At 34.1% G+C, this 19,557-nt stretch overlaps 1 protein-coding gene across 2 annotated transcripts in view; it reads left to right on the top strand.

Moving 5' to 3' along the window:
* Positions 1-18,452, top strand: part of LOC136032969 (uncharacterized) — an 83,051-nt gene extending 64,599 nt beyond the window's left edge. For both annotated transcript variants that reach the window (XM_065713469.1, XM_065713468.1), the window contains 3 exons: positions 6,779-7,724; positions 9,816-10,016; positions 17,157-18,452. In XM_065713469.1, the coding sequence (XP_065569541.1) occupies positions 6,779-7,724; positions 9,816-10,016; positions 17,157-17,291 (1,282 nt within the window). In that variant the 3' untranslated portion in view covers positions 17,292-18,452. The remainder of the gene's footprint in view (positions 1-6,778; positions 7,725-9,815; positions 10,017-17,156) is intronic.
* Positions 18,453-19,557: the final 1,105 nt, after the last annotated feature.

The following is a 19,557-nucleotide window of genomic DNA, read 5'->3' as shown; positions in this document are numbered from 1 at the left end:
AAGTCAGCCTGTCCCAATGCCCATTCATCATGGAATCAGTTTCAACTGGAGGTCCCAAACTGGAATCAACATTCGCTTCATGCATATCCCTTTACTGAGTCCCCCCCATGGGAAATGAGTCCTCCAAGCTGTCAAGTAGAACTTATCTCTATTAGTAAAGATTTGATTCCTAATTATGAGATCCAGACTATTTTGGCTGAACACATCTCAAAGGCTTACCCCAACTATAGAAAAATATATACTGATGGATCCGTCCAGAGGGAAAGAGCTGGAGCAGGAGCATGTATCCCATCCCTGAATTTGAATATTTATTCTCCTCTCCCATTGGGATCTTCTATCCTGTCTGCTGAATTATGTGCCATCCGCCTGGCCTTGGATGCTCTTATAAATTATAACATTGAATCTGAAAATATACTCTGTCTCTCTGACTCTAAATCAGCATTACTACTGATCCAAAATATTAATAGAATTGCTAATGACAAAGATTTATATAATATTAGAAGACAGCTTCTTAATCTTAAGATCAAGGAAAATGAAGTTTATTTTCAACATGTTCCTAGTCATAAAGGTATAAAATATAATGATATGGCTGATTCTCTAGCAGCAAAGGCTTCCATGTTATCTCCTAGTCCTTCCTCTGACCTCAATTCACGAGATATTATCAGGCAAAGATCCAAAGTTAATCACAGTACATTAATGTTATCTCCATTTCATACAAGATTAAATACAGTGCTATATTACCGACTGAAATCAGGTGCCCTACTTCTAAATAGCTTGTTATTTAATTGGAAGCTACATCATTCCCCTTTATGCCGAATCTGCTTTTCAACAGAGGAAACAATCCAGCATATTTTATTTGATTGCCAGGCTCAGAGTGAGGAGACTGTTGCTCTTAAGCGTTTCTGCTCCTTGGCTAAGATTCCAAATACTTATACAGCTATCCTGGATTCTAACCTGCCATGGGAAATTGATCGTAAGATATTTAAGGCAGCAATTGATACCTTAAAGAAGAGAAATATTGTTTAATAAGGATTAAAGCTTGAAGAAGTCAATTTTTAATGGGACGCAATTTATCCATAGTTTTTGATTGTGCAGAAGAGAGCGGGAATGAGTAGGAAGAGCCGTATTGGTACCGGCCGGCCTAGTGCCTTAAACTGCTGGGGACAGGTAGCTCAGGTACTCGCACTTCCCACAATCAATAACAGTTTATTATTGTTCATAATCGTATATATCCATTGTTCGCAGACTGGAGCAGAATAGCGCTTCCAGTAGCTAGTTTTTCTGAAGAAGAAGTCAAAGAGGTGAAAGGACTTGTTGTTAGTCCATATACCTCCCTACAATTTTTGGAACTGGAGATGATCAAAAGTGTTGGAATGCATGAATAGTCATTTGAATCCATCTTCTTTTTTTTCTTTTCTTTTTTAATTGACTATATTTCGAAGATCAATCCAAACAACTCCTTTCCTGAAAACTGACTAAGAATGTTACAATGCAAGAAACTTTGGATGTTCAGGCCTGAAAATGTTTCTTTTGATTTTCCTAAAAAAAACAAAAAACTGTATAGCATGCGTACTGGACGAAAAAGCTCAAAATGACCATGTGATGCAACTACATAAAACACTTATTGGTTGATTTTACTCGCTGTTATGAAATTAAACCAAATCAAACTGTTAATGTTTATCAGTGTGAAGTTTATCAGTGAAAATTAAACTGTATTTTTAAATAGTTGATCATTGATTGTTTCCATGATATTTATGGGAAACTGTTATGATTCTAGCTGAGGAGATACTTGCTAGCACTACATAGGATAGAATAGAATATATTTTATTCACTGCAATAGCTGGAGCTAACATGAGCATGTCATGACACAAAAAAAAACTTAAAACAAATAAACAACAACAAAAAACAAAAAATTAAGGCAGCAAGTGCCGCTTCAAGGTTAATAAGTTAAAATGAGACATAGAAAAATTAATATAAATCAAGAATCTAATTTTACGATTAAAATATCGACCGTTTATATAGAATATTTCAGAACAATTAAGTATATAAATAGTTGGTACATTCAAAAACACTCGCAGGCAAATACCTGAAATAAACTGCATCACACATTAAATATTTGTCAGGGTAATATTATTAAAATACCGAATAAAATAAGGGACAAACGTTTTGCAACATCTCTCGGTACTAGAGGCTGGGTAAGTCATTACCTATGGACATATTTGTTTTTACTTGACAGAGCATTCTGACTCAGAGCCTTCAATAGGGTGGCTCTTAAGGTTTTGTAGCAGACCACGATGATCTGGGGAATTCAAAAAATTTAGTCCAAATCGATATGTCAACTCATGTCTACGACTATCCAGTGAATTCAAGTTGAGTTGTTTTAGTGTATCATCATATGTTGAGTAGTTATATCCAAGTATAATTTTTACAGCTCTTTTTTGTATCATCTCAAGTCTATCTGATTGATCTTTCTTCAAACCCGGATGCCAAGCTGGCCATGCATACTCAAGAGAAGATCTAACATAGCTGCAGTATGCAGATTTCTAAACCTCAGTTATACAGAATTAAAATCTCTTCAGGTTGGAAAACGATTGTAAAAGTGAGGCGCCTTTTTCAGTCAGATAGTCAACGTGCGAATTCGTCTTAAATCTTCTTCCAAAAGTACTCCAAGTATTTTAACAGTTTTCTTTATCGGCAGTTGGGAAATAGAAGATTTGGCTGTCAACCTTTAGGAAGAAAAAAAAGTCAAAATAATAAAGTTAAAAAAAAATTATATAAAAGAAAATCCTCGTCAAGTCAGACTGTTCGGTAGTCAGGGGGCTTAATTGCAGTGGTAAAACAGTCAAAACATCAACAAACTTAAAACGCTCTCGAACTGATGCTAAAATACGCTTAAAAATGATCAGAAAAGAAAATGTTTAGTCCCTTGTGGCGAACCGCAAAAAATATCTAAAATCCAGATGGCTCATGATAAGGGAGTTGGACACACTGAGATCTTTTATAAAGAAAACTAGCAAGCATACGTACAACAAATGGACTGGTACCCATAATCTTAGCTTCTTCCACTACTACATTATTCTCAAGACTATCAAAAGCCTTTACTATATCAGCAAATAATGCATCAACATAAATCCTATTTTTTTAAGTGTTTAAGAATGGTATCCAACAAAGCAACCAAATAATGAGCAGTACTATACCTGGGTCTAAATCCAAATCGTTGGGAATCTATGTTATCTTTTATGTCCTCAAATAAAAAAACTTTGAAACACTTTTGAAAGAGCCGATGTTTTTGAAACCGGCCTCACATCAGTAATATCCTTAGGGGCCTCACATTTGGGAATTGGGGTAACTTACGCCAGTTTAAAAATACTAAGGAAAACACCATCAATAACACATTGGTTTAAAATTGCCGTTGAAGGAGTAGATAAAAGATTAGTACACTCAACAATCAATTTAATTGGTATCTCACTTGGGTTACTAAATTTACGAGGATCAATTGCCTTCTTCTTCTTAACAAATGAATTAATCTCGAGAATAGGGATATTCGAAACTGAGTCATTAGGTGGTAATGCTGTTAGTCGTCGATGGATTTTTTAAATTAATGCAAAAAATTCATTAATCTCATTAGGTTGCTGGGGCGTACCATCATTATCTCTAACTTCAACTTTGGTCACTTTTTTGCCGATAATATTCTGAACTGTATGATGGAACTTCCTTGGATTGGATTGATATATTCTGCTTATTATTTTTGAAACATATTGCTTACGGGACATCTTATTTTATACACAATTGTATTTATTAACCTTTTGAAATCTTCCTCAGGTCCAGTTAAATGCATTTCATTCATCAATTTTATCAGATCCCGAATATCTTGAGTAATCCATTGTTTTTCATTAGATTTCACATATTTTGTTTTTTGTGGGACAGTTTTAGAGCATTTTTTAGTTCTTCTACAAAATAAACGTGCCATTTTGTCATCATCAGACAATGAGAGGATATCACGCCAGTCACGATTTTTGGGTCATTCCTTGTAGAGATTTACTAGCTCAGGTGTGTAGGGCCTGTACGCCACACTATTTTTTTTTGTCTATTTTGGATAAAATGATAAGATACCCAAGCAACACACAGGTGGTCCCTCAAACCTAGTGGGTGTAACATAACTTGGGTATTGTAATATTCCGTACAGTTGCTAAAGATGAGATCTAACATACGGTTACCTCTTGTTGGTACATTAACAATCTGTTTAAGTGACAGTAAATTGCTTATGCATTTGGGATCCAAGTCATTAAAGTCGCCAGTTGTTATGATACCAGCGTTAGGATACAATAATTGTGCATTATCAGTACAATTTAGTAAGTAATTCACAAGGTCTTTACGATAAGGGCCATGGGGTGGATAGTAAACAACACATATTACCAGTGATGCCACTTCCTTAGGTAGTCTCTTAGATCTGCACTTCAACCATAAGACTCCGAAACCGTGTTTATTTAGTATATTGTTAAAATTGAGTACTCTTTATTTTTTTTATAGATGATCGATAAATAATACTAACACCACCACCACGTGTCACTGTAATTTCATCGGGTGTCATTCTTGGTTTAAAATAGGTATCATATCCATCAAATGCATCATACTCTTCAGTCGCGGACCACGATTCACAGATACAAGCAATATCAATAAGCTCCTTTTTCAAGCATTGTTCGACCTCTTCCATTTTGTTCATAAGTGACCGGACATTTGCCATTAATATTTTCGGAAATGAATAGGGATGAATTAAGGGCTTTACACTGCGGTCTCGAATTTGCTTGACAGCACACTGAATTGGTTCCAAGATGGGAAACTCAGAAAACATGGTTTGAATGGTGGGTGAACCTTTGATTTCTTTAAAATTCCAACTCCGTTGGTTGTTTGGACCGGACGGATTGTCGGAAGGCTGGCTAATGTTGGTTCTTGCCAGATTTTTCCAGGGTTTCAAGAGGGGGACTGTTATGATGGAGGAGGGATGTACATTGTCTGATTTAAGATAGGCGGCATGAGATTCAAAGTCATAAAAGGGATCGGATATGGCTGTCTTTGGCAGCCCTGCATCAACAGAGGTGTATTTTTTGCTCCCCGTTTTTTGGACTTTGCAATTCAGTCTTAAAACGTAGCTTTCTCCTTCTGTGGAAAGTGAGATGCACATTAAGACAACAAATGTGTGGTTCGTAATATAAAGGTTTAAATTAAACAAAATCTAGACCAATTTTTACGACAATTGAACCTTGGTGCATATTTCCTATATAGGCATTTGAACACACTACTCATTAAATTACGCCTTACGAAGTCTAATAGACCCGTGAAGCCAGGGTAAAGTTAATACAAGTATAAGTAGATCGAAAAAGAGCGACAGTGTTGCATACGTTTCAAGAAATCCTGAATACCATGTGTTTTGATGGGAAACAAATTTTTTTGCCTTGCATCATTGACGAGTCAATTTGTAGTTTGCTTTTTTTTTTCGTTTTTTATGAGTTGAGAGACGTATTGTGTGAAATTAAAGGATAGCTAATCTAAATTTACCAGTCCTACAGTCAAAAATTTACTTGCAAACACATGCACCGGCAACAAAGTCATTAATAAAAATTCAAATTGTTTGTAATGTAAAAACATAAGGAGGGTGACAACGTCCAGTCATCCGCAGGCGAATATCTCTTTGAGACCATGCGCTTAAGAAACGGCTTTACTTGGATTTGTACATCCTCTCGTTTGATCTACCTAAGGCAATCATACAATCAAAGGTTTCATTGGATTTCTCTGACATAAGGCTCATATATATATATATATATATATATATATATATATATATATATATATATATATATATATATATATATATATATATATATATATATATATATATATATATATATATATATATATATATATATATATATATATATATATATATATATATAAATAGTCTACGAATGAAGCTAAACATCGGATGTGTGGTATCCGATGTGGTATCCAGCTATTGTTTTTTTTCTTTTTCTTTTTTAATATTATTACAATTATTAAAGTACCAAAGACATGAAATTGAAAACGTTTTTCGCACCTTTTGACCAATTGTAGGTCTATTCATGCCCGAAAACGGTTATTTTAAGATTTTTCTATTGTCTTTTTCAGAATAACAGTGTTGTCGTTACAGTTACCACGTTATTCGAGAAAATAAATTACATGCTAATTGTTTAGATTTGACAGACGTTTGTAAAAATTCAAACGTTAACAATCCATTGATTCCTAAGACAGCTACGCCTTCAAAGGAAAGTTTTACCTTCTTTAGCTGTTTGCTGTTTGATCTCACCCACGTTTCTTTTTTTTTAGTTTTGTGCCCGGAGTGCATACGGAGGCTTTTTGGTTAAAAATTGAATTCATTATTTTTCCTAATTTTGGTATTTAAAAAACAAATTAAACAAGAGACCGTTATTTAAGACAAAGTGAAATTAGTTTCTTGAAATATGAATGCAACAGAAAATCAAATATAAAAGGAAAAAAAGGTATCAGAGGGATAGTTGCTTAACAGGAGAAAAAATATTGATGCTCTAAGACAAACAGAAGGAAAAAGTCAAACTAATTAGATATTAGTTTTATTAATAACATCATTGCTCATTATAAACATATAGTAAATGAAAATATTTAACCCATTAAAGAACATTGAATAAACTACTTATTTGGGATTATCTTTGTTTTTCTTTCACTTTCTAGAAAGGTTTGTGTTTTAATAAAAGATGTATTTTTCTAGAGTTTATTCATTTGGCTGGGGCGTTCATGGCCAATTAGGTCATGGTTCATCGTTATCAGTCCGAACTCCAAAATTGGTGAAATCCCTATCCAACGTAGAAACTATTACAGCAGGCTACTGTCACAGTTCTGTCCTGACTAGTCAAAAGAAAATTTTCATTTTTGGAAATTCTTACTATGGTCAAGCAGGAATGGGCGAAAGTAAAAACATTTACCTACCTATGGTGCTGGATTTAGCTGACCCAGCGTTAATTTCAAGTGGGTATTTTTTTACAATTGTATTAACCAATGATGGAAATCTACATGTATGTGGGTCAACTCCTATGATGATAAAAGAGCAAAACTTTCAGCAGAAAAGAACAAGGATTTTAAATGCAAAAAAGAATTTAGAAACGACTGAAAATATTTGTTTGAATGTTTCTGATACTAATGACATTCAGGAAAGTGCCAAAGAAAAGAGTATAATTGAAAAGGATTGTTCCGAGTCACGTGAAAGCTCAAAGGATAAGTATAACAACAGAGCATCAGAGAGCTCAGTTACCCCTTTTCATGCTGGAAGTACTCATGTAGAGTGTGAAATACAAAATTGTAACATCTCTGAAAGTGGTTGTAAAAGATTAGGTGTAATAGATGCCAATTTTATCTCGAATAAAAGTCCTGTTATCGTTACAAATCAACATGAGCACAGTACAAGGTCAACTAACAATGGAGATTCAAATGCACAAATGTATTGTGATAATAGAGAATTGACTGAAACTCCGAAAGTCACTGTTTCGTATGCAGAAGCTTTAAGGCGACCTGAAAATGAACCTCCATGTCAGGATGTACTTAAAAAAGACGTTAATGTGATTGGACTGATCCCTAGAGATGATGTACCAAATGACAAGCTACATTTGTGGCCGAGAAGGATGGACCTGAGGGCCTTGGGTCGAGAAACAATTGTAAAAGTAAGTAAAACTTTACTGACGCTATGCTTGGGAGTAAGATTGTCTCGCCAATTTGTAACCCGTTTAAAGGAAAACACAATGGAAATGTATATGTACTTTTTTCGCATATTTATTTTCATGTGGGGTGTATAGGTCATATGATCTTTAGTGTATGGGGGGAAGGGGGGAGTTAGATAGTTTTCCTATAATTTATAGTTATTTTTCAGGATTTCATAAAAGAACTAGCAGGCTTGTCAATAAACTAACCTCTAGGACTTTCCCAATATGCAAACTTAATTTGCGATTAAAAAGAATTATTTATATTTTAGTAATTTAATTTAGTGTTAGAGAATCTTTTCGAGGAAAACGGTTTAAACCGAATAGAGAAAAACGTTTTGGTCGTCTAAACCGTTTCTTGCAAATTCTAATTAAACAGTTCGTGGTAACGAACTGTAAGTGAGGAGTGACCCAGCTCAATAGTAACCGGAACTCTAAAAAACAGAATTTTGATACGAATAGATATATCAAATGAATCGGAGCTCTATGCTTGTTTTAAATAGGTTATATAAGTTTCATTAAGTTTAATCTTACCCATCAGAGGTTACAAGCCTGAGAAAATTTGCCTTATTTTTTAAAAAGGGGGAAACGCCTCTTAAAATGTATTGAATACTAATGAAAAATCACACCAAGAGATTCAGCGTACCAGAGAACCCAACTGTAGAGGTTTCAAGTGTACATCTGAAAAAATGTGGAATTTTGTATTTTTTATGCCAGAAGAAAGATCACGGATGCGTCCTTATTTATTTTATTTTTTTATCCAGGGGTGAACGTATCGACCCAGTGAATTTAGAATATCGTGAGAGGGCTCATTCGAACCGAAATTAAAAGCTCTAGTGTGCTTTTTAAGTGACCAAAAAATTGGAGGGCAACTAGGCCCCCCTCCCACGGCCATATTTTCTCAAAATGGCCCGATCACCATTTCGTGATATCCATTTTGTTCAGCATACTTGAAAGACCGAATAACTATGCCTTTGGTGATATCATGAACCTCCCACAGCCCCTAGCGAAAGGTGGCAAAATTTACCATTGTTTGCGCATTGTATTTGTTGTTGGTAAGTATGCATACATTTTTCAGGGGGGGGGGGTTTCTTCTGGTGAGATTTTCCATGGGGAGAGAAGTTTCCAGGGAGTCAATTTTTCAGTGGGAATTTGCCAGAATTCCTATACGAATTTCTTCTTATGTCTTGCTTCCTCATTCCGGACTCAATTTTACGCGTGGAGATGTTAAGGGTAATTGTACTGGGCAAATTTTCACCAGGATTGATTTGCTTGGGGAGGAGGGATTTTTCCATAGAGGAGTTGCGAGATTTCTCGACATTGTTTAAAAAAACTATCAGAAATTAAATAGTATCTAGTAGAAACATAGCGAATACTTTAGTAGCTTTAGCAGTTAAACCAAATGGGAGTAAATTCAGGGTGACTTGGAAGCCGATAACATTGAAACACGAACAAACTATATCAGCTGCATTTTGGAGAGCCTGAAGATCGTCTGATATTGGAAGATCTCGTCTACGTTGCAGATGTGGCTAGCGAATGGTGTTATTCGCTGCTAAGCGAATAACCGTCGGTGTTAAGACAGTTCGAATGGCGTTATTGAAAAGAGCTGGGCTAAGTACTGAGTCTTGTTTCAAACCTTTCTGAACAGCGATTGTGTTGATCAGTTGGCTTACTAGCCGCACCTATATGGACACATTGTCATACCTATTCCAAAGGAAACCGCAAAGAAAAGAGTTTTATTCTGCTTCCCAGTTGAGAGAGGATTGTCTGTGAATGTATTCTGTAGTCTATTTTTACATATAAAAATACTTTTTGTTCAATGCAAAGCTGTCAAAACACAAGTTGTGCTGCTAAAGTGTTGGCAGCTTTTTAAATTCTGCTACTGGCATCTTTGAAACTTCATTCATACCTGGCTTTTGTAATATCTCTTGCCCATCATACTGCAAAGATAACTGAAGAATAATACTATACGCTATTTCGATGAAACATTTGTCTATAGTGTTTTTCCCTAATACTTTATATTTTTGAATCAAATACAATTTTATATTTTTACAGATTACATGCAGTGCAAATCAGATCGTTTTACTAACAGATAAGGGCAATATATTTGGATGGAAACCAAAGATTGGCCTAACACAAGTTGAATTTAAAGAAGAAGCTCTTGTATTTGAAGACATCGGAGCTGGATTGGACTTTTGTGTTGCCCGTGACAGGCTTGGAGAATTGTGGAGTTGGGGTAACAACAGTCTTGGTCAGGTAACTAGAAATATTTTCTCAGCGTAAAAAACACTCAGGGGAACTAACAAAAGCTTAAACTCGAATCAGTCTCTGTGAGGAAATGTGCCAGTGCCATCTAGTCACTTGCGCTTCAGTTTTAAGGCAAACATCAGTAATTTAAATTTGTAAATTCATAGACAGACGGATATAATCTGGTAAATATATTACCTTAAACAAAATATAGATTGTTAACATAATCATAGAGGATTAAAGTTGTAAATTGCTACAAAAATCGAAAAAATGGTAAGAAAAAAATTGATAAACTACACCATGATTAGTAAACTTGAGTAAAAACAAGGCGCTTATTAGGACATATAGCTTAAACTCAAAGTTTTGGGGTTTTTCGATAGGACTAAATTAAATTGAAAAGCTGTAAAAGGATAGTTACGAAATAACTCTTTCAATAATCTTTTTACAGGTCGTGACTTAGCCACTTCAAGGAGCACCTTAGGGATCGCTCCGACCGTCCAGCCCCTTGGATTTTTTTCCTTTTAAATAATTAAGGGAAAATACGATCAAGTTTATATAATCTCTGACCGAATTCATACATACTAGAAAAACATCTTGTTTCTTCTAAGCTTTTTCTGGCTTGGGCACGCACGCAAAACTTTAGTTGAGGAGCACATTTCTTCTCTACAATTTCTATTAAATCATTAATAAAAATCCGAAAAGTCCGAATCAACTTGTATTTCACATACAAGTCAGAATATTTGTTTTCCTAGGGATAGATCACCCAAACGGTCGTCTTTTCTTCTTTCTTCTTCCTTTTGAAGTGCTATTTAACAGAACATACTTCTGGGCAAAAGAACGAACAATACACTGACTAAAAATGTCGTCTTTTAGTTGCAACGTAAAGTTGGGTCAGTATGCCTCTAACTCTCGTATCCCTAGTCATGGTTGCAGCGATAGCTGTAATATTGTGAAGAGTGAAGCACGACCTGTAGCACCTGGAATTTTGAAGTTTTGAGAAAACTGTCTTTATTATTTCGGTCAGTTTTAATAGTCAAAGTTTATTGCGAAAACAAATTTGCAGGAATCGGAGGTAACGCTATAGTGTTCGTACACTTCTTATAGAAAGAGTGGTTGCATAAATTTTAGAGGTAAAGGTAAAAAAAAATAATTTTAAATTTTAATTAATTTTAAATTTTAATTAAATTTTAATTTTATTAATTTAAATTTTAATTAAAATTTAATTTTAAATTTTGGACAATTCCTGTGCCCCTTTTCCCCAAAAGCATCCGATAAAAATTTTGAGATAGTCATTTTGTTAAAAATAGTTCAGCGATTAGATGACAAAAATTTCAGGGTCAACGCAACCCCCCAGGGTCCGTTGGCAGGTGTTGTAAGTTGTGCCCCAAGGAATATATGGTTTGTAAGGAAGGGATGATCGTATAAACTTCAGAGGGGGCTCACTCGATTAGAGATCGGAAGCTCTATTGCCCTTTTTAAGGGTAAAAAGTGATCTAAGGGCAACTACCCCCCCCCCCCAAGGCCCTTTTATCCCAAATGTATCCGATCAAAGTTTTGCGATAGCCATTTTGTTCAAAGTAGTCCAAAGATCTAATAACAAAACTTAGGGGTTCGACAAAACCCCCGAGCTCGGGGACAAATATTGTAACTTACGTCCTGTGACATTTAAGGTTTTTATGTTGGGGATAGTCATATAAACTTTAGGGGATGGGGCTCATTTAATTGGAAATTAGTTCCTATTTTATGAGTGAAAAATGGTTCGAGGGCATCTATCTCTCCTCCCGCACCTCTTTTCCCCAAATGCATCCGATCAAAATTTTTATATAGCCATTTGGTTCGAAATTGTCTAACGGTCAGATAACAAAAATCTTGGGTTTAACATAACCCCCCAGAGCCCGGGGGAAGGGATGTAACTTATATTCCATGTGCATATTATATTTTATAGAAGAGGTGGTCGTTTAAACTTTGGAGGGGACTAAGCTGATTAGAAATTGAATGTTCTAGTTCCCTTTTTAAGAGTCAAAAGTGATTGGATGGTAACTAGCCCCTGCCCCTGCCCTCTTTTCCCCAAATGTGTCCGTTCAAATTCTTGAGATAATCATTTTGTTAAAATAGGTTTAAAGACCAAATAACAAAAACTCCGGGGTCGACACAAGCCCCCAGAGCCCGGGGACTAGTGTTTTAAGTTACGCCCTGGGCGCATATAAGGTTTTTATGCGTGGGTTTTTAAAACAGTTCGAAGACCAGATAATCCTGACCCCCACCCCTACTCTAAAAAAATTTAAAAGCCTAGCCCTCCCTCCATGCCCCCCATATAAAACTTATTTATTTTAATTTATTCTAAAACTTATGGGGGCTGACCCCTGGCCATCCATGGCCTGATCCGCTCCTTCCTCCCCGAAAAAACGTATCAATGATAAATCATGGGAGCTGATCCCTGGCCCTCACTCCATGGCCCGACCCCCTAAAAACAACAAATTATTAATGATATTCCAAAACTCAAGGGAGCTGATCCCTGGCCCGACCCCCTCCCCCCCCCCAAAAAAAAATATTAACGATATTGTGTTCCAAAAATCATGGGAGCCCCTAAACCTCTCTCCAGCACCCAACCCTCCCCCCAAAAAGTACTTCTTAACGATATTTAATTCTAAAAATAATGAGAGCTGATCCTTGGTCCCTCCTCCATGCCCCCGTCTCCCCTCAAAAAAATATTAACGACATGTTTTTTCAAAAAATCATGGGAGCAGATCCTCGATCTCCCTCCATGCCCCCTTCCCCCAGAAAAAAAATATATTAGCGATACCTTATTCCAAAATTCGAGGGAGCTGACCCTTGGTCCTCCCTCCATGCCCCTGCCCTTCAAAAAATCTCATTCCAAAAATCATGGGAATTCAGTTTAATTTTATTAGCTCTTTCCAAGATTGTTCAAGACACCTATAGTATTCACTATAAGCAAAAGCTTGGCTACTGCCCGGTTTTCCTAACCGTAAAAGCATAAAGCATACTAAATTGACGCTTTACTAAAACGAACTATATCACAAATATTTTCTTTAATACCTATTACAAAATTGAAAATAAAATGAAAATTGCGGTGAAATAAGATCTCGAGGTGATGAGTTTCAGCAATTAATTTCATTATATATTAAATATTCAGTTTAATTTTGTTAGTCCTTGCCAAGGCTTTTTAAGACACATATAATTTTATTTTGGAATAAGGAATTTTGAAAAAGTTGAATATTTTGCAATTAAAAATGAATAGAAATTAATGTTTTTTTTATTCTGGAAAAGAAGTTTTTCAAAGAAAAGTAAAAGCCATATTAAACCTAAGATCATAAGAAGTAAGAACTTACGATAACTCAAACCCTCAACGACCAGAAATTACTATTAAAGAATAAATGAAACCCAAAACGAACTGAAATTAAATGAACAATCATAGCAAAAAAACATACAGCAGATCCTGATATAAATTATTAACATAATTTATTATATAATTAATCATTATATAATTATTTGTTAATTATTGTAATATTAATATAATTATTAGTATTAATATTAAGGAATAAACAAATCTTAAAACGAGTAAATCTTAAATTGAATATGCAAATCAAGCTTAAAACTAACTTAAATCTATTGAAGTATAAATGAAACCGAAAACGAACATAAATCAAATAAACAATCATAGCAAACAAACATACGACAGGTACCAATATAAATGAATAAATAAATGTTAAAACGAGTGAAATCTAAATTAAATATACAAATCAAGCTTAAAACGAAGAAAATCACTGCAAACAAGAGTTTGGATAATTCCTCCTTACCCAACTGTAAAAGTCTAAGACCTACTGCGTTATTGGCGCTTTACTGAAAACGAATTAAATTAATTTTTTATACTTATTACAACATTGAAAGCAAACATAAAAATTGGTTCACCATAAAATTACAGTAAAATTAAATTTTGAACTCATGAGCTTTCAGTAATTAATATCATTATTTGTCAAATAATCCGTTGAATTTTAATAGTTATTCCTAAGACTGTGCAAGACACGTGTAGTTAACCGACAAACAGGAGTCTTCAAATTTAAACGGATTAAAGTTTTTGAATCAGTTAATTCAAGTTAAGCTTCACCCGTTTCTAGATTTGTTTATTCATTCATATTAATACCTGTTGTATTTTTTTTCGCTATGATTGTTTATTTCATTTCTATTCGTTTTGGGTTACATTGATTGTTTAATAGTAATTTCTGATCGTTTTGAGTTTGAATTATTGAGTTTCTGTTTAATATGGCCTTTACTTTTCTTTGAAAAACTTCTATTTCAGAAATTGATTTCTAAAAAGACCCTCAAACCTGTCAAAAATGACCAGTTCAAAAATATTAGAGCTCTCTCTCTCTCTCTCTCTCTCTCTCTCTCTCTCTCTCTCTCTCTCTCTCTCTCTCTCTCTCTCTCTCTCTCTCTCCTTCCCTCTCTCCTTCCCTCTCTCTAGCGCTTGCGGACTAGCACGATGAGTCTATGTAATTAGGGTGTTTACTTCTCTGACCCCATCAAGCCTTAAAAAATTGATCACTTGTTTGACGTCGCACACAGGTTGGTCATTTGGGGACAGGGGAAAGGTCCCTAAATTTGGAGAATTTAATCTTTTTATTTTTCATAATAATATGATTTTAATAGACTGAACTCCTAAAATGCCAAAGTCCAAGATACAAAAACAATAACAGTATACTTTCGTATGAGATGTTAAAAAAAAGTTGCTGTAGAAAAATTGTAATAATAATAATAACATTCCGCAATTATATTAACTACATATCTTAAGAAAAAAAATTATTGGCCTTCAGTTTTCTAGGATTCATATATTTCGTATAGGACATTATTTCATAACTAATTGATTTTTTATATATATACTATTCAGAGATGGTAAGGGTAATATATTCTTGAACTCTTTATGAGACAAAATTACGGATTTTTGAAGGGAAATTTTAAGGGAGGTGCAAAATTAAACCTATGCTAAATTAAACCTACAAAAATTAAAAGTCTATTCTTCCAAAAACATACAAAAATTAACTTGAAAAATTAGAAGTTTTTCTGACGAAAGTAAACATCGAAGTTGACAATAAAAAAAAGTGAGATATGTGTTGCAAATCTTGCTTCGCAGTTTTAGCAACACTTATCTGAAAAACTAGCGCTTTTCTGAAAACTGAGCTTGCTTGAGGTTTTAGAGAAATAAAACTGCATAGTAAAATTTATTAATTTTATGGGCCGGTGAAAGAGTTCAGAGAATCCTATAAATTAGCCTTTTATTTTTTGTTTGCTACTTAAGGATTTTTCGGCTCCTAATCTTGTTCTGTTGTGTGGTTTTGTGTTTTCAGTTAAAAGCTAGTTTTTCAGAATTCTAAAAATTTAGGGAATTATTACGAGTCAGTTATTCATCTGTGCCTTGCATAAGCTCGAATTCACTGATTTTTGTTCGTTTTAAATCTTTGCTTTCATCAGAAATGCTTTATTGTTTAAAATCGATAAAGATCAAAGCTAAATGAAAAGGTAGGCTTACTCCATATTCAACCATTTTGAACTCCATCTCTCGAGTAAAGAAGAAATTACTACTGATTTAAACCGTACTACAGAATTACAAGCCAGAGTCGGGTTTTTTACCCCTATTTAAGAAACAGTCTTTCAAAATTTGAAAATTAATGGAACTGTGTTACTTTTGAACTACGTGCATGAGCAGAAATGATCGTTATGTCCAAATAACTGAACATTTCTGCTTCTTAATATTTTCCCTAAAAATTGGATTTGATTTTGGTTGGCTCTTATGAAAAGATCAGAAGAGGGATAAAGAGAGAACTTCCTCTGACCCAAACCTTGTGTACTAATATGATCCTTGGTATTATTAGTTTCTGTTTTCTATGCAGCTTATTAATGGTACTTCTGGTTTGGTGTTGCGATTTTTTTTAAGTTTTGTCCGAAGAGAAAGACTTCACCCAAGATATTTTGAAAGATTTCGTTAAAAAAGAAGGAAATTAAGATATGTAAGAAAATTTGTTTCATTTTTTAACTCCTGATTAAAAACTGTGGTAAAAAAAAAAGCTAAATGATGGATGTTTCTTTTTAAAAATGTCTGCCTTCCTGATTTTTACAAGAAAAAGAAAACTAAATAAAAATTAATTAAAATTTTTTAATTAATTTTAATTAATTTTTTTTAATTAAAAAAATCAAAAAAAAACTATGAGTGGTGAAAGCTTTCAGGTTACACAAGAGGAAATTACACAGGGAAAATGATTATGGATCAGAAGCACGGAAAACTTCTGTTGGGCTCGAATTTCGTTTCTAGAGTATAGCTAGAGTAAAATTAGAAATCATTGTTCGGTTCTACTAAATCAATTGCCTTAAAGGAAGAGGAATCTTTACAAAATCACTGATAAAATAAAGGATTTCGCAGGGATTTTTATGATCCAATAACCAGGACGTGTCGCACTCTTTGTCGTAATTATATTTTGTAGGCCATTGTAGCATGATGATTCAAAAATTTATCTGCATACTCAGTAGAAATTTTCCACTGTGCATTTGCATACTTTTCTTTTTAAACTATAGAAACACTCAATCAAGTAATCGAATCACAAATGCATGATTTATGCTAGCTTAATTCTCAACTTAGCCAGTTTTTTACTGTCGCTTTAAGAAACTGTAAAATTCACTCGTTCAAATTATTAAGTTTACATGAGATTAAAATTTTGTATATCCGTTGGTTTAAATACACTTTCGGAATAGCAAAGGAGATTTTCTTCTATTGGAATCAAGTTTCGCTTTTCCCAGGTCTATGAAAATTGCAATAATACCTCCAACCCTACCATCTTATGAAGTTTTTAAGACTTAAGTGAAGAATTTATTTTCTGAATTTGGAAACTTTTTTCTTTAAGGTTGTATCGGGATGGGCTTACCTTAAAAGAATAGTTTGAAACTTGAAAACACCTTCTGAAGGCCCAATTGTGGCTCTAGGCTCCTAACTAAACATTTTATTGATCCTGAAAAAATTAAAACCCCACCTTCGATAAGTCCCTCTCATTCTCTATTTCCAGTTTTGCTTCCTTTGAATTTTCCCATCCAATATTTCATTCCTACCCAAATTCATATTTTTACATAAATATTGTTTTCCAGCTTGGTTTCTTGCCATCACTAGAAAGTCAAAAAGAGGGCCGCTCCATTCTTGTAAGAACTGGTGTAAACATCACACACAAAGTGCCACTATCTGGAAACTGTGTCAACCTGCCTCAGAAAATCAACTTTCAATGAGCACTTTTTTGTTTTTGGCAAGTAATAGACTTGACATATTGCTTCTTAGCAGCAAAGATTTTTGTTTTTTATGCCTTGCCATATTTTTCTATTTCTCCCAAGTCCTACCGGAGGTTATGATCTATTGTTTTATTTAAGAGTTGTGTTTGTACTTCATGGACGCGCTTTTGTTGTTGTTTTTTTGTCATTGTGCCATTGCTCAAAGATACTGCTCTTTTACTCGTAACCACCCCCCTCCTTAATGCTAAGAAAATATGTGTTTTTTTTTGCAGACGTTAGTTCTGTATTGATAGTGGGACACATAAAGATTAAACAGCAAATTCTTGCAAATCACTCTAATGATATTGTGTTATCAAGACTCAAAGGAGTGCTTGCCGTGAATAAGGTTGAGAACTTCTTACTGGGACATAAAATTGCAATTTTTGCTCTTTGGGTCTGAGCATTATTCACGAAAGACCAGTTTCCTTGTGTTCAACCCCTTAAGGCTGGATTTATAAGAAAAAAATTATATAAAGCTTTTGTATCTTTTTTTTTTAAAGTTAAATAATTGCAATGTGGAGTGTCCTACGTCTTCAAAGAATGATTCTTGATTGTAGTGAATTATTAGATCTCTAAGTAAAACGTAAATTTTTAAAGTACGAGTGCATTGGCAAGTTTCTTTTCCTTGTTTTTTACTCAAATTTCCTACTGTTATGTCGCACATTTAAGGCAATCACAATATTCTCTATCACCCTAGTACTGAGCTTTCGGTTGGATGTACCGTTTATGATTAAAATCTCTGCTTTATCAATAGGTAACCTGGAATGATTATATGTAATTTTTCTTATTTAATCTTGTTCAAAGCAAAATTTTTCCATAATTTTTCATACAACTTAATTTCATGAAAATGGTTTTTCTCTGTAGAAAATAATTTTTCTCTGTATAGTGAGTTTTGATTATTTATGACAATCAATCAATTTCTAGACTTTTTTTGTCATTTTTAACCTTAGATCTGTACTTTAGATTTGTGACGAAACTCAGATGGATATTCTTTTCTTTTTTTAAACGTTTATTTTTAGTGGTTTATATATGATTTTCGGATTGTTTTCTTTCATTTTCATCCCAAGGATAGCATGTTGCGACAATGTACTTTTTGCAAGCAATAAAACCAGTTGTGGAATATGTGTTAGTTAACTTTTGGACCACAAGTTACAAAATTATTTATATCTTCCAAGTTTTCTCAACTGTTAAAAGAACCATATTTTATAAATATAAATCTCATTCAATAGTTTGGTCAATAAAATGACTACGGCTTGCTGAAACACTATTTAAAGTTAAATCATGTCTCTCAATCCTTGGCAATTTTTCTACCTCTCTGTGTTTCGAGTATCTGAAAATTCCTTGGTTTTATAGTCTGAATTGAATTGGCATCAGACTTGCAAGGTTGGTTGCTATGTTTGTTTGTGTTGTACTGAAATACCTAGAAGTTATTAATATAGGTGCTCTTTGAGCTGACCTAAATATTTGTGGGATATTAGTTATTAGAGTTGAATAAAGTATTTTACTAAAAAAACAGAAACACAGTTTGGATGAAAGGATTGTGTGAAGATATCATTATTAGTTACAGTATCTTTCTTTAACGGTGTGTTAAATTGGAATGGTATAAGTATTTTTTAGCTTGAACTGCAGAATGTCTTTTTAAAATACGATTTCTATCATAAAAATGAGAAACACACCATATCACAATAAATGACTGGCAATCAAACAGTTCGTGGTAACGAAGTGTAGTAAGGAGCGACCCGGCTCAATAGTAACCAAAACTAAAAAAAATGAATTTTGATATCAATAGCTACATCAAAAGAATCGCATTTTAATGCTGATTTTAAATATATAAGTTTCATCAAGTTTAGTCTTACCCATCAAAAGTTACGAGCCTGAGAAAATTTGCCTTATTTAGGAAAATAGGGGAAAACACCCTCTAAAAGTCGTAGGATCTTAACGAAAATGACACCATCAGATTCAGCGTATCAGAGAACCCTACTGTAGAAGTTTCAAGCTCCTATCTACAAAAATGTGGAATTTTGTATTTTTTGCCAGAAGACAAATCACGGGTGCGTGTTTATTTGTTTGTTTGTTTGTTGTTTTTTTTTGTTCGTTTTTTTTTGTATTTTTTTTCCAGGGGTCATCGTATCGACCAAGTGGTCCTAGAATGTCGCAAGAGGGCTCATTCTAACTGAAATGAAAAGTTCTAGTGCCCTTTTTAAGTGACCAAAAAAATTGGAGGGCA

This window comes from Artemia franciscana, chromosome 11 (genome assembly GCF_032884065.1).
Source record: "Artemia franciscana chromosome 11, ASM3288406v1, whole genome shotgun sequence".
NCBI classification, from domain to species: Eukaryota; Metazoa; Arthropoda; class Branchiopoda; order Anostraca; family Artemiidae; genus Artemia; species Artemia franciscana.
Note: the sequence above shows the minus strand (reverse complement) of the source record. Positions and strands in the feature narration are given on the sequence as shown.